Genomic DNA, 25989 nt, shown 5'->3' on the forward strand with positions numbered 1-25989 from the left:
AAAATATTGAACCTATAAATGCGAAAGTAACACTGTCTGCCTGTTACCTTTTCACCCTCATACCGCTGAACTAATTTAATTGAAAATTAACAAAAGACAATAAAGAATCTGCCATAAGCAGAATCTGTTCGTAACGAAGGGATAGTTGGACTAGTACTTGCACAAAATGAACATAAGTATAACACAAGAAAACAAATTAAATGCTGTCCGAGTGGCAAAATACTGGGCTGAAAAAATCTAAATGCCATCGAAACGACAAGAAGAAGAACGTACAAAAGGCGGCCTTTGCTAAGGTAGCAATTTCTTCCAGTCAACTTCCAGTTAACTTTCTTCCAGTTACTAAGTACTACACTAGTGGTACTTTCCAAGAACGGACTTAATTGGGTAGTTTCCTAGGTTAAAGACAAATTATGACATTCTGATTTCTAAATAGAGACAGATCTAAAGCTGAAAAAAAAACCGTTTTCTTTGAAGTCATTTTTTCTATGACGTCACAGGTTGCGTTTTCATATAAATTCCATAGTACAGTCAGAAGCAAATAGTGACAGTCACGGTATACATTATAGTTAGCAACATCCAGAATGTCCAATAATTAGGGACGTTCAAGGCGGCCAAAGTAACACTAAGTGACCAAAATATCGGCACAACCTGCGTGTTCAAAAAGTTGGCAGATCAGCGAGACGCTTACAGTGTCAAATAGTTCGACTCAATTATGTCGTCGTAAATATGACAACACTCACTGCGCCAATGGTATCCAAGCAGTCCAGATGTTCAAAAATATGTGGACGATTAGGTTGCTGCCAACATTTTGAACACGCAGGATGTGCCGATGTTTTTGGTCACTTAAAGTGTTACCACCTATACGGCCACCTTGAACGTCCCTAATTATTGGACATTCTGGATGTTGCTAACTATACAGGGTGTTAGTGACATCGTAACGAATACTGAGGGGGATGATTCAGACCATGATTCTGAGTTGATATCAAGTGGAATTTTCCGTCGCAAATTCATGATTTTTTTTAGTTTTTTAAAATTATTTTCAATTCTATACTTTTGCGATGAAAAATTCCACTTGATATCAACTCAGAATCATGGTCTGAATCATCCCCCTCAGTATTCGTTACGATGTCACTAACACCCTGTATAGTTAGCAACATCCAGAATGTCAAGTCACTTACACCCCGCACAAGTACATACTGTACCCATACAAGTAGGTATGGGTGTTAGTGACACCGTAACGAATACTGAGGGGGATGATTCAGACCATGATTCTGAGTTGATATCAAGTGGAATTTTCAGTCGGAAAATTCATGAAAATTTTTGTTTTTCTTTTTATTATTTTCTGTTCCATACTTTTGCGACGGAAAATTCCACTTCATATCATCTCAGAATCATGGTCTCAATCATCCCTCAAAGTTTTCGTTACGACGTCACTAACACCCTGTATGTAAAAGTACCTTGACTGTCACCGACTATTTGATTCTGACTGTACCATTTCATGTTTTGACGTTTATTAAAAAGTAACTGATTTGACTAGTTGGAAACTACCCTATTATCGCGGTAACCGAAATCGGGGAAAGGGAAAGCTTGTTCTAAATAAGTCTGGTAGACATACATACATAATACATGAACTCACGCCCTTAACCCTTAATGGGGTGGTGGAAACATGCAACCACGGTCCTAAGATAAAATAGGTAATTCATGTTCGTTACGTAATATAATTCTACTACACACACAAACATACGCGCAGTCGATAGGTTTTATACAAACAACATTTTACTACTGCTAAAAATGTATTAAAAATACAAAAAAAAAATAGCCTTTGATTCTGTACTAAATTGGAAACCCGTTAACCGCGTTCGTAACCAGTTACGGAAAATAATTTTCTTCACTATTTACCGTAACTGGTTATAGAACAGATTTGGTAATGGTTGCACGTAGGTTGTAAGATCAAGAACCGAGGTTCTCTAGGAACCAGTTGGCGCCGTTGATGAGGTTGTCCATCTCTGCCGGCAGGGTAGATAGCGAGTGGTTGTCATCGTACATGTAGATTCTGAAATAACAAACATAATATAGCATCACGCCTGTATCCCCGAAGGGGTAGGCAGATAGTATATTTGTGTGTTATGTAGCTGTATTGTTTTTGTGTGTGGCATCGTTTTATAATAAACTATTTCTATTCTATTTTTATAATTCTCGTAAAAAAAGAGGAAACCGATTATTTATTTATTTATTTATTTTAAGGAAGACTTACGGCCATATACATTTTCTAACATAATAACCAGACAATAACTAAAGGCTAATTACAAGTCTCCACCTAATAGTGGCTAAGTTATTTACCCTTTTACAATTATAAAAATCAAGAATTAAGTAAGTAGTTTAAAGCAGGTTAAGTAAGGTACTGCGAGGACGTGGTGGCGCAGAAGGAGGCAGCGGAGCGGACAAGAGAGGACAACCCCCTCTCTGCTCCTATCCGACGCAGAAGAACTGGGCGGAGAAGGGGGGTATTTGCTCGCCAACTCTTGCCCGGTTAGCCCTTGGGCGACGGGAGCGGGGAAATCCCGTCGCTCAATCCATCAAGGGCTGTGGAGGCTGTGATCTGCCGTGTGTTCCCGGCAGATCACATAATATCGGAGATCAGGATGGACTGCTCCTCCCATCCTGAACCCAGGGAGAGTCCACCCGCCAATTGGCGAAGGTAGTGGAACACCGAGGAGTTTTAGTGAGTAGGAGTCTCACATAACCCAGTCGCTTTCCCCGGGCGGCTGGGTATCCATGATGGATTTCTCCTCGTAAAAAAAAGGGCTAATAAGTCACTTGTGTCTCAAAGAAAGTTTTCGCAATTTTTTGTTGCATCATGGATACTTAAATTTTTACAGTTGTTATTACATTGTTACACTACAACCCTTTGCGCAGCGTTTAACTGCAAAATCATAGTGTTACATTTATTTATTCCCTAAAGATCGGAAAGAAGAAAATTTTGAAGATCTTATTTTCAATCAAAAAGCCTTTTTCCAACTGGTTGCTTTTCGTAACTCATCCTTCAGACGGGAATCGAGATACACTGCTTGACATTTTATAACAATTTATCATGAATTTTAACTGGAAAGTATGGAGAACTGTCAAAATTTAGGAACACTTGCTGCCGCTTACTTTTGAGCTTCTAAGTTTTATCCTCATTATGAGCAGAATCATCCCCCTCAGTATTCGATACGATGTTACTAGCGCCCTAGTATATGTATGAAATACGTACCTCGTCTTGACTCCATTAGCCTTCAACCTCCGAGCGTACTCCAATCCCTGATAATGCGGGACCCTTTTGTCCCCGGAGCCAAGCATCAGGCAAGTGGGTGCCTTGACTTTATGCACGTGGGCAAGCGGCGAGCACCGCCGCATGGCCAGCAATTGCTCCTCAGACACCGGCCCTCGCTCTGTGAACTCGAAACCAGCTTCTACTGCGCACCTGATAAACGGAAGACGGATTAATACGATGTTACATCCGTTAGGATACTTTTTGTTAATTCTTAATACTTTCAGAAATCAATGTTTTGTTGAAGAAAATCGTCACTCTTAAATAATAATAATAAACGATAATAGGGTATTAGACTGGGCCAAAGATAAATTATAAAATGTTAATCTATAAATACGCAATAGGCGATAGGCTGATCCCTTATCACCATAAGGTTCATCATATCCAGCTTACGACATCGTATCAACAGTGGCTGCAAGTTTTGATTACTTATAGCTCTGCCCACCCCATTAGGGATTACGGGCGTGAGTTTATGTATGTATGTATGTAATCTAGAAATAGAAACCAGTCTAAGATAATCAAAATCGATTTTTCTTTCTGACTTATATTACGACGTAACAATGAGTACGATGTTTAGATCGCTTTTCTTAGTGTCCTCATGCGAGACACGACAGTATTTCCATACAAATTCAATAGGAAAAAGTCGTAATTGACGTTTAATACATACATACATAAACTCACGCCTATTTCCCACCGGGTAAGCAGAGACTATAGAATTCCATTTGCTTCGATCCTGACACACTTCTCTTGCTTCCTCCACATTCATCAATCGCTTCATACACGCACGCCGGTTCAGAGTAGATCGACAATCGGTTCGATGATCGGTTCAGGGTAGGTAGTGGGTGGGTGGAGATGTAGTAGTAGATGACGTTTAATATACTTGAATATATTGAGAATGAATATAAAGTTAAAGTAACTCAGTATTAGTAGACAGTTAGGAGTTACGTACCTATATAATTACCTGCGCATCAAAGCAGATATTATTATAAGTAATATAATTTAGAGAAAAATAGTTGTTTTTTTACAGTTACTTTAGTCAGCTGCACTGATTCCGTATTAACTTGTTGAAGCAGTAAATGAACGTTTGGATATTTCTTTTCATTACCACAATACCGTGACGATATTCTTATGATGTTACGATATTCAAAGAAATTACAAACGGGAGTTGCCTTTGGGCTAACTGGAGTGTCAAGACATGACAAAGCCTAGCTGGACAAGTTGATGAAGGAAAAGGCTTCGGTTTCAGACCACTGTTCCACCTGACCCACGTTTCATTTGTGTGAAATGCGGCAAAAGATTCCGTCCTACTTCTTTCTTGTAACGACAAGAGGGAACGCCCTCAGGCTGAGGATAGTGATTGTATGTGATCTTCCTCCATTGGGTTCGGTCCTGTGCCATATGTAGTCATGAGCAATCCTTTATTTCCATCTGCCCCCTTTAGGCTTGCCACCGGGGTGGTGGTTGGCACTAATTAGGTGCCGTTTAAATTTTAAATTAATAGTGCTAAATTTACATTTTTTTATTGAATGTCCAGTACGACATGAGAATGAACCCCCGTACTATAACTGTAAAGCACCTAATTAGTGCCAACCACCACCCCGGTGGCAAGCCTAAAGGGGGCAGATGGGAATAAAGGTGAGCAATATCATATACCCACTTTAGAAACCTGTCGCACTAACATAAAAAATGGTTAATGCCTCTCAATGTGATTTGTTTAGCAGTAGTATTAATTCGCTGAAGAGTCAGCTTATTAGAGGTAAGTAATTGGTAATAGTTGTTAATTATTGTTAGTGTTTTAATGTGTATTCTTGCTAAATTGCGCATTCAATCACTTTTTTTTTCTTATATTTTTTCTATATCTCCGCTCTCTTGTCTTGTTGTATAACTCTTTTTCATTTATTTGTGGTAGCTTGTAATTGGCCTTTATTTACTACTAAGTGTAACATTGTGTGAATTAAGCTGTAAGCTCCACAAACAAAATAAAATAAATAAACATATTTGACATTTAATGTGACTTCGGGTCAATTTGACAAAAAAGTTAATGTGACATGGTATCAAAGTGTAGTGTGTGTGTGTATATTAGTACTCGTGACCGTACACGTACAGCTCTTTGTATAAGGCCCCCTAGTACTACTATTGGCTTGATAAGCCACAAGAGATCCTGCAGAAAAACGTGACAGCTACACAGCCACTGCTACCATCATTTGTCAAGATGTTCTCGCCAATAATTAATTATATATATTTTTTAACATACTTATATCTTAGTACTATCTGTTGTTAGTTTTACATAAGTATTTCATGTGTGTGCGCTTTGTCTTGTGATTTCTAGTACAACATCGTTATCAGCCGTACGACGCCCACTGCTGGGCATAGGCCTCCCCAAGGATCTCCACGACGATCGGCCCTGGGCTGCCCACATCCAGCGGCTTCCCGCGACCTTCACCAGATCGTCGGTCCACCTTGTAGCGGACCTGCCCATTGAGCGTCGTCCGACACGTGGTCGCCATTCGAGAACCTTTCCTCGCTATGTGTCCTGCCCACTGCCACTTCAGCTTGGCAATTCTCCGAGCTATGTCGGTGACTTTAGTTCTCCTGCGGATCTCCTCATTTCTGATTACTATTACTTGTCACATACAATATAAAAACAATTAAAACTTTAAGTAGCTCTTTTACTACATGTTTAAAATTTCCTTGCAAAGTAAATATAAAAACAATGGTCGTGGGTAATTTATTTTTTACGAAATGGCAACCCAGGGTGGGATGACGTCAGCTGGGCTAACCTTGAAATGTTAGCTGTCACTTTTGAGCATACTTGGTCTTCTTACACCATGGTTCATGTAATTTCACATAGAGGGGAACGCATGCGCTTGGCAACTCCTGTCTATAACTTTTTCTGAGTTACGATAGCACTCACCCGTCAGAATTATCAGCATAATGACCCTTAGTAGCGAGATCTATCAACGGATTCCGCATCACCATAGCTTTGAACATATCAGGATATCTTCCCGCCAAATGTGCGACAGTAAACCCTCCGAAGCTACCCCCGTATAGGAGAACATTCCCTTCGTGTCTTTTGTCTCTCTCTAACGCGGTGGATAGAGCGAGAAGGCAGTCGCTGACGTCATAGTCGCCGACGTGAGCGATGAGGCAACGAACGCTCGCGTCGCCCGCACCCGTCGAACCTCGATAGTTCACTCTGACAGAGGCGAAACCTAGAGAAATAATTACTTGATGGGATATTGTGAAAATATTGTTCACGTTTGTATCCCCGAAGGGGTAGGCAGAGGTGTATAGATTGTTGTATATTTTTAGCGATGGGATAGAAATCACTTTATAAAGTAGTAATTTTGGCAGACGGATGAAAGTGGAAGAAGCGAAAGTGATGGCAGGATCGTAGTAAATGGAATTCCGTGATCTCTGCCTACCCCAAAGGGAAATAGGCGTGAGCTAAGTGCTGTTAGATAGAACATAATCGATCGGCTTAATCTCGACTGATTTACTATGCTAATGAACGTCACAACACTGGCGTCTGTACTTTGACAGATCTAACTCGTGCGCGCATTGGTTAAAACATTATATTGAAATATAGTCACTAATTGTGCGGAATTGTTTGTATGAATTCAATAAAGCCACATTTTTTAAATATTACGTATATAACTAGAAAACAAAGACAGGGCAGGCCTCAATAAATATTGTTTATAAATAATCGTTCATTTACTGCGACAACTTATCACAGACGCTTAGTCCTTCGAGCCGGATATAAACTACGGGAACATGCAAGCTGACACATACAACACTGAAAAAAATATATGCAGTAACTAATAACAATAAAAGAAGTAAAAGTCTAAGTAAAATTTTAAAGGAAAGGTATATACCTCATTGAAAATAGCTTGACTAGAATGACAGCTGACAGAAGAGCACCTTTTCCCGATACATCCCTTTCGCACTAGGCTATATTACATCTTTCTATCCTGCTGTCATTCGATAATCAAGCTTATATAATGAAGTATAAATATTTTCATTTCTTGCACGACAAAAATGAAACAGTGGTGCATTGCAAAAAAAAGTCCTATTGCCATATAACAAGCGCGGAATATTTTTATAAGTATTCGTAATTTAAAATTGGAACCCAAAACCGTTCAAATATCTTTGCAACTTACAAACAACGATCGCCCAGGCACTCACCAATCAGGAATATCCGAGGAATTGATCATAGACGCGACATCTGTCACCGGGTTTCTGCTTACGACCACTTTATACAGATCCGGGTATTGCCCACTCAGATGCGTCACTAGGAAGCCTCCGTGAGAACCTCCCATTAGGCATAATCTGTTCTCGTCTATGGGGAATGTTTTCAGTGCGTAGTCTGTGGCCAGCTTGCAGTCTTTAACGTCGGCGTCGCCTACACGTTTGAGCAGGAAGTCTACTGAGGCCTGCCCCGTCCCTGACGACCCTCTGTAGTTTATTTGGAGGGAGGCGAAACCTGCAAATTAACTGGCAGTTTCAAAAGCTTTTCTTTTTAATGAAATGTGTTTTAAATTCACCTATTACTGGTTTGCTCCAAACGAATAGAATAAAGAATAATACCCAGCTTCAATTTGTACCTGATACATAGTTTTTTTTTATATTCTACCCACATAATATCTTTCAAATTCTATACTTTTTAATTTAAGCACTAGATGTACGAATAGGTAATTTAAGTGAAATTATAGTCGTAAATAGGTTAATTTTTATTATTTTAGTGTAAAAGTTACAAAAGAATGTCATTGAGAGAAAAAGTCCGCTGACTGGAGGTTTCATTGAAGCTTGATTGTAGCTGAAGTAAGGATGTCAGAAGTATTTTTTTTGTTTTGTTGAACAGAATAAATACAGATCTAAAAGTTAATACCAATTTATACTTCATCAGACTTAACTTGGGTAAATATCCCGCTGGCTGGAGGTCGGTTAGAAAACTTTATATTTCCGTTTTTTTAACGGAACAAATTCTGTTTTCAGCATAATTCAGTAGAACAAATCCAGATCTAATTCTCTGCATCACTCTTATGTCTCCCAGACAGGGGATCCCGCTGAGTGTAGACACATAATAAGTTAAATAGAAAACAGAAAACGTTTTTTGTCACCTTTAGATCTGTCTTTATTTCATAATTTATCTTTTAGGCAATTAAGACAGTCTCTACTTTCCGCTTTGAAATCCCATACCAATACGTCACGCGACGTTGACGAGTAGAATGATGGTTTCTAGCACATTTTAACGCATATTAGCTTAGAAATTTTACACCAGTTAGTCACCGTCTGGGACGTATTAGAGTAGGGGTTGAGCGCGTTTATCGCTTGGAAATCCTACTCCCCTTCGTCTCGGCCGGCGGGGACGTGTTGAACAAGTATTTCTAAATACGCGACCCGGCTTGACAAGAGAGTTGAAGTCCCGTCCGAAACAGTCTTATTCAATTTATTTTTTCTTTGTATGGAGTCTTTAGTGTGCCAATAAGTGTTCATCATTACCATTCCGATACAGAGAATATAGCCTTTCGTGGCTGAATCATCATCAGCCCATTAACGTCCCCACTGCTGGGCCACGGGCCTTCCCTATGGATGGATAGGGAAATCGGGCCTTAAACCACCACGCGGGCCCAGTGCGGATTGGTGGTTATTAACGACTGCTAATGCAGCCGGGACCAATGGCTTAACGTGCCTTCCGAAGCACGGAGGAGCTCGAGATGAAAACTTTTTTTTTGTGGTCACCCATCCTATGACCGGCCTTTGCGAAAGTTGCTTAACTTCAACAATCGCAGACCGAGCGCGTTAACCGCTGCGCCACCGGGTTAGGACCCTACGTTGTGGAGTGTGAACACGCCAATAAAATTTGTGTGGTACCTAGCATGGCAAAGAGTGCTGCTTCAAGCGAGTACCCGTTGATGAAACTGGAGTGCGGTCCGCCGTGAGGCCACACCACCAGCGGCAACTTGGAGCCCTCCGCGTTAGGAGACATGTATAGCGCCGTCAACGATTCTGAAAAACAATAGACCAATTTACTTAGGCATTTGGAGATTCTTTTTATGAAAAACAAAATAATACGAAAATATGACATGATATGTCACTCAACCTCACTGGAGTAAACCCGAGGAAAGGTTAAAGCGACGACTAAGAATACCGATTTTGAGCGGAGGTCTTTAAGGTCGCCAACTGAGGATGGCGTCGAGAAAGGATCAAGTTAAATATCTTAGAATACAGGTATGAATAAAATATAATATTCACCCACTGCTCGCCAGCTATGTTTAAGTCCCGTGTAATCTTTGCCTATAGCCTTTATACATACATAAACAGCCTATATACGTCTCAATGCTGGGCACAGGCCTCACCTAAATCAACCGGAGGGGGTATGGAGCGTACTCCACCACGCCGCTCCAATGCGGGTTCGCCATTACCCATAGCCTTTAACCGGGCACAAATTCAGGAAACCACGTGACATCAATTATCTAAACAAGAATTCAAAGTCATAAGTCGACTTCAGTGATTATACTTTTTAGAATAAGGAATAATAATAGGAATAGAATGGTAACTCTCGGCTCTCCACCAGTCTTACTTTAGTCTTCAATCGTATGAGCGTCACACACAAAGATGCGCGTATACGATAACTTCTATGCATAGTGTCAGTGTAAAACGACGTGTTTTGTATGAAGTGTCTGGGTCTGGTTTTGGCGTACTTACTGACTGTATCAGTGGAGTCATGCTGCAACTGCAGATACTGCACGGTAGAGCTGCTGACCGCGGCAGGCACGTCTATGGGCTTGCTAAGGCGCACCCAGCTGATTTCCGCCTCCTTGCCGGCCGCTGGGAGGCGCGCTACATACAGCTGCAGGCGGAGAACATCAGTAACAGGATATAAAATTAATGAGGGACTCTTCAGGCTATGTTCCTCAAAAACAATATAGATAGCGCTGTAAAGATTTTCCTTTGTTTAACCCTAATTTCATGGATAACAGGCATGCATCTTTTGAGGTACACCCAGGCACAATTACATCTTTCGTGTATTGGGAATCGTAGTCCTGATGTTCTGGATAGTATTCTCGGAGGTATTGAGTGATGATGGTGTAAAGTAATTATATTTTCTTTAAATTGTTAGATAAAAACAAAAGTTATGGTCAAGCGGACAAGTTACGACATGTTGCGTGCGCGTTCAAAAGTCGCTCTATCTATTATATTGTCAAACAAAACACGTTCAGAAAATGACATTTTAAAATGAACGTTCGGAAATGAACTAAATAATATTATGTTATGAATATTAAAAAGAACTTAATAATAATTAATACTTATATTACGATAGATAAATATCTAAATAGATCGTGAGCGTAATTCGCCACACATCTACCACCCATTATTATTCTGATCAAAATAAAGAGAAACAAAAAATGCTGAATTGCTTGAGAATTGCTGTTTAGCAATAAGGCCGCCTATTGTGCTTATTTTTATTCGTATGTTTATGTCCTTTGTATATGTCGTTGTGCAATAAAGTATTATTGATTGATTGAGAAGCAATATAGGTAGCAACATAATCCAAATATCAAGCAACAAATATATTTATATATGCTTCTGCCATTACATTATATTTTTGAATAATTATGTACCCGAGTAATGAGAATATAGACAATTATCATGATAGATCTCCACAACGCCATCTGTATTATTTCTAAGGAACGTAGCCCAAAAAATCCCTCATTAATGATTTAATTTTAATGCAACTTTCCAGGCCGTATACTCCAAAAAAAGATATAGATCGTACGGTTGGTTCTGTACACTTTTAACGTCATAATTACCTATATACTTACCTATTTTCTCATTGCTCGGGTACATAATTATTCAAAAATATAATGTAATAGACAGAGGCATAATATAAAAATAATTGTTGCTTGATATTCTAGAATTATTGTTTAGTCTATGGTTTCAGTCCAGTAGAGTATTCATATTCATTTATTGCATGTCACAAACATAAAGTGGAACATAGTAAAAAGGTACATGTGACGCCCTGCAAGGGCACGGCAATATAAAAGAGGCGACACTGGGTGCCTTATTATAATAATATTATAACATCTAACTAAATATTATTATTAAGTAATTAGGTAGGTATTAGGTAGGTAGGAGTAGTGTGGTTGTAATGGTTCTATACCTGTCCAGGAGTCATCATGTTGGAGCAGACCGCAAGTATGACGTCATTCCTCACGTCCAGTATACTGGTGCTCTGTGGCCTGATCTTGTTTGATATGTCCACTATCTTGCCACTCTCTGTAATAGAACAAGATTTAAAAAATAAATATTATTAACACTTCCAGTTACACTTCGAATCGTCATTTTTACATAAGGAATGTCTAATTAGTCTAAAACTACTGCAGCTTCTCACAACCTATAAAAAAAAACATACATACATACATAAACTCACGCCTATTTCCCACCGGGGTAAGCTATTCCATTTGCTTCGATCCTGACACACTTCTCTTGCTTCCTCCACATTCATCAATCGCTTTAGACACGCAAAAAAAGACAATAAAAGGTGCAAGAAAAACCTCGGAAGGGCCCTAGACGTTCTTTTAAAATATAGAAGCAGCAAACAGCTTACCAATGTGAACGGCGTAGCTCTTGACTTCGTTCTGCTGCGGTGTGCTGAACATCAGTCGCTTGCCGTCGACACTGAAGCACTTTCTCGGCAGGTTTTGACTGTACATGCCGAAGAAACTCTCCCCTCCCTCTATCTTGGTTTCCGTTTGCACAATGTCTACTATTGGAGTCACTTCTGTCTGAAAACACGAAATTTTTATTTTACTAAACAATAATCTAGGCACACGGAAGTGTGTCAGCCAAGTTCGCGGAGAGTACAAAGGGGTTAAAAAGGACACATCGAAGCAATTCATCTAAAATGCAATATTGTTACGTGACATGTAAAAAAATAAGTACGCAATGTCAACGAACGTCAAATAGCAATATAGCTTTATAGAAAAAAATCTTTGCTGTGACCTTTTTAGCCTCCCACCAGGTGATATACCCGAAGTAAATTATATAACTAGAAGTATTTTTGGCTACTTTACTAAAAAGATCATCCGGTATAGGGTGTTTATATATGTGCAATGTGTATACTTACAGAGTCCTTCTTCTTGATAACGAGTGCGTGGCAGGTGTGGTGCGGCCCGTCAGCCGCGCGTTGCAGCCACACCAAGTGGCCGTCAGGAGTGAGACGTGGGGAGCGCACTGACATTCCGTCTAAGGATAACTTTTCTGCAAAACGCAAGCGCTCAGTGTCAAAAGTCAATCATATTATCGTCTTAAGGTGATCGAAGGTGGCATTAATTACTTACTTAGCCAATCAAAAGCCAAGTGCATCGAATTGTGTACATACAAGGTCTTGTACAGAAATCGCATATAAAAAAACCTAGAGCGCTAAAGTTAAAGTCTTAAAATCTATAAAACATTTACAAAAATTCTCACATTTAGTATTCGATACATGTGGGCTGATAGAACCAATGACCGAAACTTATTTTAATATACCACGACTACATTTTTGTACGCATAGCCTCTTCACATTTCTTTGTTACAGAATATAATGAATTATTAATGAATTTAAATGTAAAATCTTACTGAAAGCGCCGTCCATCGTGAGTTGGAAGATGAATGAAGGTCGGTTGGTGCAGAAGATGAGTCCCAGTCGGCGGGGCTCTGTCTCCCACGCGACGCCCACCACACTTTTACCATCCGGAGCGAAACGCACCTACAACATCCAATATCATTCATCTCTTCAGACTAACTTTAATTAGGGGCTTCAATCCAAAAGACTTCAATCTCACGTTTTAAAAATAATAAATGCCTGCTAAGCTCAACGTAATGACGGTACCTTGTCTTGTTATTAGGTTATGAGACAATTAATAGGTTCGATAGATTAGTTTTTGGGTTATCTGAAGGAAGCCTCTGGAAGCTTCTGGTGAGGACAACCATCGGCGAATGATGTGAAGACCAATAAAACGGTAAGCTATAACTTATAAGTAAAATTATTCTAGTTTTATTATGATTATTTTATTCATCTATTCTAAAAAACATAGAACACGTTCAGCTGCTTGTCTTCCCGGGCATGTCGTAAAAACCGACAGAGGGATAGCGTCCTCTAACATGATGGACTAATGTTATGGACGATAGGCTGATCCCTTATCACCATAAGGTTCATCATATCCATCTTAGGACTTCGTATCAACAGTGGCTGCAAGTTGTCTTTGATTACTTGTGGCTCTGCCCACCCCATTTGGGATTATGGGCGTGAGTTTATGTATGTATGTATCTATTCTAAGATATTTATTAACAAGTGTCACCTGTCCGGGGCACAATGTCTCGGGCAGCCCCTCTAGCACGGTGAAACTCTCGGTGTCTATGCGACACACCACCACCACTGATAGCACTTTGCCTACTAGTTGCTCGCCCCAGTCCTGTTTGTATACGAACTCCTCGCCCTGAAATATTCAAAAATAAATTTTATTGCCATTTTTAGATCACTAAACATTCCGTAGTATTATAAATTTCGCGCAAATCTAGACGCATTACAGGTCCATGTCGTTCTTCACGTAAGATTTTCATCTAATTTCAAAAACTAGATTGGAATCAACAGTTTTCTGTAAAATGCCTAACTTAAGATAAAACTGTTACTGTTATTGAACTTGATCAGTTTTTCCATATTTATTACCTTCTTAGGTAATGCTTCGCCGCTGCCATCGGGTTTATTCTTCTCCTCTCCTTTCCTCTTAATGTACGGCTCAGATTTCTTCACCTTTTTCTCGGCTACATACACTACCGAGCTCTCGTCTTGAGACCAATCCAGGTTTCCAAATTCCCCTAGAATAACAATCGCCAATAAACAACGAAATGGTACTACTTCGTAGATTTTTATTTAAAACCCGTTTGAGATAATAATGCTATTCAACACGCAGCTACATTAAATTCCGTATAGCTAAGCAGCAAGTCACAACTCACAACACTAATTTATCTAGGTATGTATAAAATGCGAGAGTGCTAACATTTTGAATGGATGTTTCTTTGTTATTTTATTAATTTAGCCTTCGTTCAAACGTTCGAGTGACCTACTAAACGAAAATTAGGAAAAATGTACTAACATTTATAAACAAAATTAAAATGTTACCGTCAGCATAAACATCGCCATGGATGTCCAAAGCCGTCAGATCCACGGCATGCGCAAGAGTGGACTTGGACCATATCTCCAGGTATTGCTTCTTCACATCTTTGCTATCTTTCTCCTCTCTGATGACCGCTTTGAGCTTCTCTTGTGGCGACACGGATGATAGAAGTCTAGAACAATAATGAACGAATTCTCGGATGAGCAGCCCATATCCTAGTAGCTGATGAAATTAGGTAAGCGAACAATAAAGTTAAGCGCGATAAAAACAATCAGCCATGGGATGGGTGACCGTTTAGAACCTTTCATATCGGGTTCTCAAGTGCTTCCGAGGGCACGCAAAATCGTTGACTTCAGGTATTGACATATATAGGCTGTTTGTATTATGTCTACTCACTCATTGCTAACATCCACACCAAAATCGCTCTCAGTGACTACTCTCAAGTTATCATCGAGAACGTAGTCACACATATACTTGGTGGTCTTAGCCTTGTCCAGGTTCCTCACCGACCACTTGGACGACACTTTGGTTCCATTGTTGTTCAGCTTCCCCCCTATGATGGAGGGGATCTTTGACAAGGTCTTGTAGGCATTTACTATATTTTCAATCTGAAAATGAACAGTGAAATTGATTTGATTATTGCTTCAGATTCTAATAATGATACCTGCATATCCATACAGGTATTTTATTAACTTCTACAATAAACTTCTAGAACAATTATTTCTGTTTCTAATTTAGTTTTCAGTTGTTACGTATATTTAATATTATCAACTAATTTAAACGAATAATAAAATATTATCAACTTACTTGCGACATCTTGAGCATTACCAATGAATCGCACAGGCAATAAAAGAATGAGCTACTGCAACTGCAATCAAATGATATGAAGTCAGAGTGATAACATTATGTATATATAGAGTGGGGTAGTACCCCACCGCTACTCTATCCACACTGCACGGTGCACATTATCTTCGCGGATGTGACAAATATCGCGGACGTCGCCCAAGGGACGCATTACATTCTGAATACTTAATAAACACCTACTATTCGTCGCCAAAGCGTGCGATTTTTATCGCAACTAAGATAAGATGTGGGTAGATTGTCAAATCAACCCAAAAACATTACTTACACACATTAAGAGCCCCCGCAAACCACAGACTTTCTATCGGCCGATAGTTTGGTCGGGCTTATAATCAGTATGAAGAAGTATGCAAGTCCGCATACTACAACGACCGATACCAAATCGTTCACGGCGGTAACAGCCGATAGAAAGTCTGTGGTTTGCGGGGGCTCTTACTCAGGCCCGTGATCCCTAATACGGTAAGCAAAGCAATAAGTAATTACACAATTATATGCCGATCCTGGGAACGTTCCCATTATAAAAAATCCTTAATAGTAAGAACACTGGCTGCTTTTTAATGCCGGAGACGTTTCCAAAGTGGGAACATTCTTGGGAACGGTACATCACTGAACTTGCATCCACAAAGCCCAAGATAAACACATTTATGTATCTTTAATAATGTAAGAAGTTCTTAAAATATTTACTATTGAAATAATTATGATTGTTTACCCATAGTCATTGTTTTTTTCTCATAATACATTATAATACAATTATTTTAACTTCTAGGCCAGACTAATGTTGTTTGTGTGCCACATTTTAGCACCTTATTGCTTTAGACATTAAGGTATGCTTGGTTGGTATTAGCTATGTACTAAAATGCTTATTTATTGTAAAGTAGGGATGATAAACTATGTAGGTACAATATTTATTTGTTTATTTATATACCCATTGTAGTCTACTCCTTACTGTACACCACATCTACTGATAACAGTGTTGTGGTTTATTTATTTTTGAATTGTCTGTCGTGGTCGTGACTAGCTTATCATTGTGAGAAAGTGATAAGAGTACCTACCTACCTAGGTAATTTCATGGAAGTCTATAAAACAACTTATTATCATAGTATGAAGGACGATTTTCATAAAACATACGGCAGAATAGGTTTTTTTGCAATTTAAATGACTATGCAAAAACTGACAACATAATAAATGAACCTACGTCGTTTTAAATTACAAAATACGAGCTGAGGTCACAACTACTCGTCTACAAGAGATCAAGAACTCGAAATGTACAGCTTTTAGAGAACTTGTCCTGTACACTCCCGTGTGCATACATTATTAAAAATCATTCAATCATTAAAATATATATGTGAGAATTTAAACTTTTGGTATATGATACGAAATCAGTATCATTATGCTATTCCTACCACTAGTACAAAACCACAACTCGAGTTTACTCAGACTTACCGGCTGAAAATTCACAGCTGCTGCCTGGCCTGCTGATTAGCACAAAAATCAAAACGTAAACAAATCAAACCATAGACACTTGTTTTTTTTTTCTATTTCCGTCAGAGTTAGGGGGCAAAGAGTGTACGATTCTAATCAATCTAATACTTGGTATTTGGTGTACGATAGACTATTTCCGTCCTCACAAAAGCTATTATTACATTACAATCCATCCATCCAGCTTATGACAATGGCTATGCATCGTCCATGACATGTCCACGACCCGGCTGGAATGGTGCAATTGTAATAGTCCTAAAGTTGGGCAGTGAATAGCCAGCTTTAGAATCAGTGGTACCAATGTAATAATCTCTTTTGTCTTTGGCTTTGTTAATCTGAGGCTTTTTAGCGGGAAACGGGAACGGGACAGTTGCTTTCTTCATTGAATAATCTAAATAATTAATACGAAGTGGTGTTTTGTGGTTAATGATCGCATTAAGTTAGTCGGAAGACATTCGCGAGTGTTATTACATTGGAGTATTCAATAAACAAAGTGTATCTGCCTATTTTCGCTTCGTGCTAGGAAGCCGCTTCATAGCTCAAAAGTTTATGCGGACTTTTGAGTTAATTCGTTTGGGGTTCGGAGTAGGAGTCTACTCCGAGGGTGGGGGCTTAGGTTTCATCATCATCATTCATCACCTTTCACCATTTCATTAATCATCAAGAAAAAAAAATACGTCAGACATGGCTGTATGGGCATAGTTCCCTTTGCCTTACCCTTCGGGGAAAACCAAACCAAAAAAAAAAAAATGTTAATCTGACGTACGGGTGACGTTTTCTGTCATTTTTACCAAAATCAAAACATACAGACTAGTTTTCTTGAGTTTTCTTGGAGTTTTCTCATTTGCGTGCGGTACAGAATGAATGTAATCACTACGTGTGCGGTATTGCATAAATTTATATAAACAAATTATATAAAATATAATTATACGGATTTCTAAAGCCGTTAAGTGACAATGAAATGCTTATTCCAAAGTGGCGTATAAGACAGAAATGGCTGTAATTTATTTAAAGATTTTGTTATACTTTAACCATGTAAGTTTCGTAGTCGTATTCAGTGTTTAATCGAGTAATTAAGTCCTTATGACATAATAATTCTAACCATAAGATATGTCTCTGAACTACGCCTTTGGATTCTCTCTATTTCTCCTAATTCTTGTAGGACTGAATATATATTTCTTCTACACTTTAAACACTGTAGGAAGAAGACCTTCCAATTTTAACGTTCCCAGTATTAAACTTGATTACGCGCCAAGTGTCTTCAAAGATATATATGAGTATCTCAACTATTTACCTATTCAGTATAAGAACAAGAATCAAAAATTTACAAGTATACAGAAAAATCTTATTAGTTCGTTTAATTCGTCACAAAATGTTAACACAAAAAATATTTGGCGGGACACGGAAATGGTAAGGAAAGTTAAATTTATTTTTATTGGCAATGTGCAGTGTATAACCCTGACTGTCTAGCATCTGTTAGTTAATTTATTACTTGCCAATTTGTGCTATTTTTAGCTTTATTTAGCAAGTACAAGCTTTCATATGTAATAATATTATGTTTTCAGTGGGCCAGTGACGAATCTTTGTTCCCGGTTGAAAATGGTGCACTGGGACCTCTCTTACATGCAATACGCACCTCACAGATAGCACTCGTGGATAATGCGCCGAAAGGAACGCAACTGAAATTGTTATTTCTCCTAGAGGTATATAAATGCATATGAAATATGTCGTATTTTGTCTATGTTAACGAAAACAAATAATTGGTTTAACTTCTTCATTAATCATAGTATTTGGATTCTTACATGGGGTGGATTACAATAGAACAGGAAGATATCTTCACTTAAGCCTAGTATTTCATATACGTACATCTTCGACTTTAATGCATTGCCGAATTTTTATGTTTGGGATACAATGTCTCAAAAAAATATTCTGGCAAAATCATGTGTATAATAAAATTTTATACCAGAGAAAACATAGATACTTACATGATATCATTATTTCAGGGTAAACAAAAACTATATTTCAAGCCCAAACGGTATCAGATGACCGATGTTATAAGAGGCAACATATATGCGGGCTTTGACCGTCACAACTCTGAAGTCTTCGCATACTATCTCGCCATGGTACTGAACTTCAAGTGGATAGCGCCCTCTGTTATTAGACGGATACATGTTGATAGAGAAATTGTACCTGTGGCTACTATGGGGCTGAAAAGGACTATGGTGAAAAATGGTATGAGTATAACAGATGTCATGTTTTTCAGACTTCAAAAAAGAAAGAGGTTCTCAATTTGACCCCTATGTATGTAAAATTGTTGGAATTGCACAATTTTTGTAGAATACAATCTTTTTCATGTTTTCTATTATTTGTTGCATCTTTTGCATAGCCATATAATATTAAAAAAAAAATGCCTCATGCACACTGCAAACCGTTTGCAATAGACCAAATAAATAAAATCAAAGCCTTTGATGATAATAATATTTTGTATTTATTGTGTCTCCAGTTACATTATGTTTAAGCAATAAAATTATTGATTTCAGAAAGCGGTTCATTATGTATATACGGAAAGTGCTTTTACTGCAAAATAAATGAGACTGTATGCCCAAATGATAAAGGTGAAATTGAAGGAGCAGCAATATTATACCTGGATAAGCAGTTTAGAGTTCACAAGTCACCCTGGAGACGTTCGTATAGCAGCAGGAAGATGGACTGGGAGACGGACAATGACTTTTGTAAGTAAGTAATCGACTAATCAATTACCTACTATTTTTTTGGTATAAATTAAATTATAAAACACTAGAATACACAATACCAACAAACACTACGCGTAAGTATATGTACCTATGTGTATGTGTATAAAACAGTAATCTAGAAATAGAAGCCAGTCTAAGATGATTAAAAATCAATCCCTTGTTTCTTTTGATTTGTTTTAAGTAAAAATTGCACAACAATGATGTCTATTGATGATTTCGTAATGATTGCAAATCAATTCTTTGGCCAATGGCTTTGGTCACGTATTTCTATACAAATTCCATAGAAATGTCTAGACTTTTCGTTAGGTTCTCTCATCTATTAACATTTTGTTTACCCACCACATATAGCGACACTTTTACACCATATTAGTTTTTGGTGCAACATTGAAATAACATGTAAAATATTAATTTATTTCCTTAAATCAGGTCACAATTTAAAAACAAAAAAAAATTAAAAAAGAATTTAAAAATAATTACACGTTTGGAATATTGTAAACTATGATTTATTAGTGCCCGAAACTTTCGGTTTCGGCCTGGAATCGATCAAAAGTTTCGGCCGAATCTAAGGCCGTAGCCGAAATTCGGCTTCGGTCCTAAAACCTACTTTCTGTCGCACACTAATTATTTAAACTTTGCGATTACCTTTTCTCCAAACTATTTAATTTCATGTGCAATATTAAAAAGAATTTCAAATTTTCATGTTTGTTTACCCGCAGTGTAGCAGCGTGGTGGAGTATGCTCCGTACTCGTATGCTCCAGTTGATTGTGAGACGTATATAGGCTGTTTATGTTTACGAAATATTCATAAATTTCCAGAAAGATCTCCGGGTCTCTTAGTCAGAAAAGGATACTAAACCTTGTGGACATTGCCATATTCGACTTTCTGATACAAAATGGCGATCGGCATCGATATGAAATATATAAGGACAAAATAGTACTGTTAGACAATGGGAAAGGACTCGGGAATCCGGCCGTTGATGAGTTGGATATATTAGCGCCGTTGTATCAATGTTGCATGTAAGTTATTGATATTTTTAAACATAGGTGTTAGTGATGATTCAAGCCATGATTATAAGTTGATATCAAGTGGAATTTTCCGTCGCAAAAGTATAGAACGGAAAATTATTTAAAAAAACACAAAAATGTTCATGAATCCGATTAGAAATTTCGAAAAAAAATCCGATAGGAAAATTCCACTTGATATTAACTCAGAAACCATACTTACTTTGCCACCCCTTTTTACCCCTTTGAGAGCTGAATTTCATAAAATCCCGTCTTAAAAACCTACGTGCTAAAAGAAACCCCTTCAAAATTGCAGACTTCTAGCACTTGTATATTCTGAGATTTTGTGATGAGTGATTCAGTCAGTGAGTGAGTGACCTTTCGCTTTTATTGATACAGAATGTTAGTGACATTGTAACAAATATTGAGGGGGATGATTCTGAGTTGATATCAAAAGAATTTTCCTGCCGGAAAATTCGTAAAAGCTTTACTGTTTTATTAAATTATTTTCTGTTACATTTGCGAAGGAAAAAATCACATAATATCAACTCAGAATCATGGCCTAAATCATCTCTCAAAGTTTTCGTTACGATGTCACTAACACCCTGTATAAATTATTGAATCTTTTAACATTTCTCCTTCAGATTATCCCAATCAACGTGGCAACGTTTGGAGCTGGTCTCTGGAGGAGTTCTGACTGACACAATCAAATTGATGTCAGTTCTACAAGGAGAGGTGTTAGCCACTGAAGAACATTATAAAGCGGTCGAACGGAGGCTGCTCAAAGTATATGCTACCATACAGTATTGCATAGGGAAATACGGAAGTGCCAAAGTTTTTAAGGATTTATACTAAATATAACACCTATTCGATTTTGGCAGGCAAAACTTAATTTTATTTTAGTCTGATAGCTCTAAAAATATTGTCGTCCTTCACTTACGACGAGTGTAAGACAGAGATGAAGCTAGTCTTAGAACTGTCAAACTAAATTAAAATTAAGTTGGTGTCTGCAGGAATCGGCACCAATAGGTATTAGGTTAGGGGGGTTAAATCACTAACCGGTAATAGGTAACCTTTTGTACAAAGTTCTGTTTAATTACGGTCTTAACACGTTAAACGTCATGACGGACACAATTTGCCCGGCGATGGATGCCCCTGGGGCCACAGCAAAAATGTGAGAATTGTCCAAAAATCGTAGAGACTTTTATGTGAATATTGTCTGGAAATAACTAAAAAATAATAGGCCGCTTAAGAAAACGCGACGCGACAAACACCAGTGTCTACCATTTGACATCTCTCCCGCAACACACTCGGCTAGACCATGAAGTCTGGCGTTCAACGTGTTAAAACTGTTTTAAGGTAAATTCTAAATGTCAAATGTAGTTTTTGGTGCAACATTGAAATAATTATGCACTTGGAAAACTCTAAACTATGATTATTAGAGCCCGGAACTTTCGGTTTCGGTCTGGTGTCGACCAAAAGTTTCGGCCGAATATAAGGTCGTGGCCGAAAATGGGTTCGGTCCTAAACCTACTGACTGTCGCACACAATTATTTGAACATTGCGATTATAACCTTTTCTCGAAACTATTGAATTTCACGTGCAATATTGAAAAGAATTTAAATTTTTCGTGTTTGTTTACCCGCAGTGGAGCAGCGTGGTGGAGTATGCTCCATACTCGTATGCTCCGGTTGATTATGGGACAATAGAAATCTTGTTGTAAAAAGTCCGGGCGCGCTCCTTGCGTCTTATTGATTTAGTAGCCCATACACGGGGCGAGGTTCGCATCAGTGCGGGGCGGGGAGTGTCCCTTCTACACGTTTTATTTTTTTATTCTATGCCAATGTATTAAGACAAAAATGTGATATGAACAATGAAAAACATAATGTTTCATTCCTTCAAACGATAATCGGTTGAAAGCTAAGTATTTAAAATTCAATTCCTTTTGTTAGCACGACTTGGCGTACAGTGTAGTGATGAAACAGATACAGCTTTTTGCACTGTGAAGTGATGGGCTTATTGGTCTTCACGCATGCGTTATTCGTTTCTATAACATTCACAGAAAAAGGCTATTTTGTAATTAGTATTATGTGTCATAGTATTATTCGAATGTGATTAAATATGAAATCTTATTTTTCAACACGATGACAAAATGTTTTAATTATAAGTGAAAGGCAAAATGGCAAGTTTATTAAAGTTTTATACTATATGGCCCAGCTTTGTACTATATGTGCTTAGCGGTGAAGGAAAACATCGCGAGGAAACCCACATTCCCGAGAAATGCATTTTCGGAGGTATGTGACTTAACCTGTATTGGGCTGGTTTCCCTTCGCGGGTTGTAAAGTCAGACAGGCAGTCGTTTCTGTAAAAAACCGGACCTGTCAAATCTTCAGGTTAGGTAAGGTGACCCTGGAACTACCCATTAGTGAAGAGACATCCTAATCAGTTCGCAGAGATAATAATAGTTTTAAGTTTTAAAGTGCTAATGTTCACTTAATTGATATTTCAATCAACATCTCTAAAATGAACACAATATGTATAAGTTAGTTAATCAATGTGATGGCTGGTTGCCATTCTGCATAACAAACGTATTCATCATCATCATCTAATGATGATAAGGATTCCTTGCTGCACACTGAAGAATGTAACGAACATCATCTCCGTTATTCCGTATCACAGGGTCCGCTTATTAAAGAAGATTTGACAGGTCCGGTTTTTTTACAGACGCGACTGCCTGTCTGGCCTTCCAACCCGCGAAGGGAAAACCAGCCCAATACAGGTTAGGTCACATTTCTCCGAAAAGCACTTGTCTGGAATGTACGATGGGCTTATTTCCAAAATACAGTATTCAATAAAATCTATCTATATAGGTCTATATCGGACCTCTAGCCATAGAGGCAGCCAATCAGCTCGCGACACCAAACACTTCAGGTCCCCGATACCGACCCCGCCGGCGTGGTCGACGATTTCCCTCATTCAGCGCTTATCGCTATCGACCCACTAGGGTCGATTAATTCTTTCAAATATTTTTCCTCTCAGACGACGCCCTGAGCCGAGGTTCGCGCCCAACTGGGCACCCTCAGGCCTGTTGTCTTAAACGTTGTACCGGGTGAGAGCCTTCAGCGCTCCCCATTTGTCCGGCCAAGTAGTTAATGCCATCTGCGGCAAATCTACAATAAGTCACGTCAAAAAAAAAAAAGGTCTATATCGGACGGGCCCTTTCGTTGTATGTCACAATACAATACAACGTTAATACGTGTTGTGGGTATGGTGTCGGGAGAAACCCTCTTAGGGTTAAACGACGTTATATTATTAATGTTTGTAACAATGTTTAGTGACAATAAATGTGTAAATAAAAATAAATTAATAAATAAATATTTCAAATGTTATGCCCTTAGAAAAGGTTCAGTACGATATACTCCGAACCGGCGTGCGTGTATGAAACGGTTGATGAATGTGCAGGAAGCAAGAGAAGTATGTCAGGATCGAAGCAAATGGAATTCCGTAGTCTCTGCTTACCCCGGTGGGAAATAGCCGTGAGTTTATATATGTATAAATATTCAATGTGAGATCTTCCACTTTTATGTTTTGATCTAAGATTAATACTTATCTATTTTTGTTATAATGTTTATACACTCAAATACATGGTCTAAAAAGGCCACATTTAAGCAATTCATCTAAAAAGCAATATTGCAGCGGAGCAATAGAGCAATGTCAGCAAATGCGAAATGACAATATCCCAAACAATATTGCTTTTTTAAATGAACTGCTTCAATGTGGCATTTTAACCTTCTAGTACGTTTATATACAGGGTGTTAGTGACACCGTAACGAATAAGTACTGAAGGGGATTCTCGGAATGATTCAGACCATGATTCTGAGTTGATTTCAAGTGGATTTTCCTGTCGGAAAATTCATGATTTTTTTTAAATTGTTTTCAATACTTTTGCGATGGAAAATTCCACTTGATATCAATTCAGAATGATGACCTGAATCATCCCTCAGTTTTCGATACGATGTCACTAACACCCTGTATATTAAGTTCACTGCCATAAGAAAGTTCCGAGAGATATACTTAGACTTACCTATTGATGATAATTTTAGATGGTGTTATACATTTTGAGAATTGGACAGTTTACTCGTAGGAGGTTTTATGTTATAAAATTTATTTTTTCAAGTACAAAAGTATTTTATTACCTGTATTGACTTTTATTATCTATTGATACTACTGACGTAAAATTAGTAGGCACAGTCATGCATGAGCAATATTATGTACCCACTTTAGGACTCTGTCGCACTAACAGACACTTCTCATCAAAAAAATCGAAACACTTCCGTTTTCATTGTTTCTGTCCGAATTTAACACAAAAAAGAATTCATACGATGAAAAAAAATACATAAATGTATAGCTGGCAGTTTGGCCATTACAGTAATAAGCGAAAATTCTAAATTCAAAATTAGAATTTCATTTGTTTATCTTATAAACGAAATGAATCACTGTTTTGAGACAAATGTGTGTTTAGGGTTGGAGTACATTTAGCGTTTAAAAACTAAAAATTGGCGCCTATCCTTAAACTTTTTGTTTTTTATTTCAATACTGTGACTTTGGGACGTCTGAAAAAAGGTTTTTTTTCTAAAACGTATGGATACTTCGCCCACAGAAGCCGCCCAAGTTGTGGCATTGCTGGATTCTGGCCTTAGTCAGCGTGTTGTGGCTGCAAGACTGCATCTAAGCCTGTCATCTGTTCATAGAGTCTATAAACGTTATCGGGAGACTGGTTTGTTCACGCGCCGTTCAGGATCTGGCAGGAATCGGGTCACTTCTGAGCGAGATGATCGATTTATTGTAACAACTTCTTTAAGAAATCGACGCCTTAACGCTTTTCAACTGCAGCAGCGGCTTCGTGTTGTACGAAGGGTGGCTGTAAGTGACTCTACAATTAGAAGAAGGTTGAAGGATCGTGGACTGGTACCGCATAAGCCAGCAAATGGGCCGAAATTAACTGCAGACCATCGAAGAGCGCGCCTTAACTTTGCACGTGAGCACCTAAATTGGTCATACCTACAGTGGAGCAAAGTTCTCTTTTCTGATGAGTGTAAAATTATGCTGTATGGTAACGACGGAAGGAACAAGGTCTACAGAAGAGACGGAGAACGCTATGCACAATGCTGCATTGAAGAAAAGGTCAGCTATGGTGGCGGTTCGTGGACGGTTTGGGGAGGAATCAGCGCCGACGGTAAGACAGAGCTTGCTTTCGTGTCTGGGCCACGTCTGCCTGCACTAAACTGTCATCGGTACGTCGAAGAGTGTCTCGAGCCTCATGTGATGCCCTATGCACATTTTATTGGCAACGGCTTCATATTCATGCACGACAATGCTAGGGCTCACACCGCGGGCGTCGTACGAGATTATCTTAACGAAG

At 38.5% G+C, this 25989-nt stretch overlaps 2 protein-coding genes across 3 annotated transcripts; one reads left to right on the forward strand and one right to left on the reverse strand.

The window, feature by feature from the left end:
• Positions 1 to 1800: 1800 nt before the first annotated feature.
• Positions 1801 to 16826, reverse strand: LOC126368876 (acylamino-acid-releasing enzyme-like). 2 transcript variants are annotated; one of them, XM_050013080.1, is made up of 15 exons: positions 16777 to 16826; positions 15280 to 15340; positions 14869 to 15080; positions 14478 to 14644; positions 14025 to 14173; positions 13657 to 13794; positions 12935 to 13064; positions 12441 to 12574; positions 11922 to 12099; positions 11475 to 11590; positions 10019 to 10163; positions 9185 to 9319; positions 6225 to 6522; positions 3254 to 3463; positions 1801 to 2053 (listed from the first exon to the last, which is right to left on the reverse strand). In XM_050013080.1, the coding sequence occupies exons 2-15, from the start codon at positions 15295 to 15297 to the stop codon at positions 1951 to 1953; spliced, it is 2133 nt and encodes a 710-aa protein (XP_049869037.1). In that variant the 5' UTR covers positions 15298 to 15340; positions 16777 to 16826; the 3' UTR covers positions 1801 to 1950. The 2 variants fall into 2 exon arrangements, with proteins under 2 accessions (XP_049869037.1, XP_049869036.1); XM_050013079.1 differs by lacking the exon at positions 6225 to 6522 and adding an exon at positions 7496 to 7793.
• Positions 16827 to 17607: 781 nt separating this feature from the next.
• Positions 17608 to 24766, forward strand: LOC126368931 (glycosaminoglycan xylosylkinase homolog). Its single transcript, XM_050013177.1, has 6 exons — positions 17608 to 18222; positions 18378 to 18515; positions 18816 to 19044; positions 19353 to 19548; positions 20382 to 20582; positions 21212 to 24766. The coding sequence occupies exons 1-6, from the start codon at positions 17923 to 17925 to the stop codon at positions 21420 to 21422; spliced, it is 1275 nt and encodes a 424-aa protein (XP_049869134.1). The 5' UTR covers positions 17608 to 17922; the 3' UTR covers positions 21423 to 24766.
• The last annotated feature ends 1223 nt before the right edge of the window (positions 24767 to 25989 follow it).

This window comes from Pectinophora gossypiella, chromosome 8 (assembly GCF_024362695.1).
Source record: "Pectinophora gossypiella chromosome 8, ilPecGoss1.1, whole genome shotgun sequence".
NCBI classification, from domain to species: domain Eukaryota; kingdom Metazoa; phylum Arthropoda; class Insecta; order Lepidoptera; family Gelechiidae; genus Pectinophora; species Pectinophora gossypiella.

Excerpts from the sequence above, each read along its gene's own strand:
- LOC126368876 (XM_050013080.1), bottom strand. Across the intron at positions 14,645-14,868 it reads GGTGTGGATGTTAGCAATGA|ACTTCTATCATCCGTGTCGC; the intron begins GTGAGTAGACAT and ends TTATTGTTCTAG. Across the intron at positions 11,591-11,921 it reads GAGCTACGCCGTTCACATTG|AGAGTGGCAAGATAGTGGAC; the intron begins GTAAGCTGTTTG and ends GTTCTATTACAG.
- LOC126368931 (XM_050013177.1), top strand. The coding sequence starts at position 17,923 with ATGTCTCTGAACTACGCCTTTGGATTCTCTCTATTTCTCCTAATTCTT. Across the intron at positions 18,516-18,815 it reads AATTGTTATTTCTCCTAGAG|GGTAAACAAAAACTATATTT; the intron begins GTATATAAATGC and ends TCATTATTTCAG. Across the intron at positions 19,045-19,352 it reads AAGGACTATGGTGAAAAATG|AAAGCGGTTCATTATGTATA; the intron begins GTATGAGTATAA and ends TATTGATTTCAG.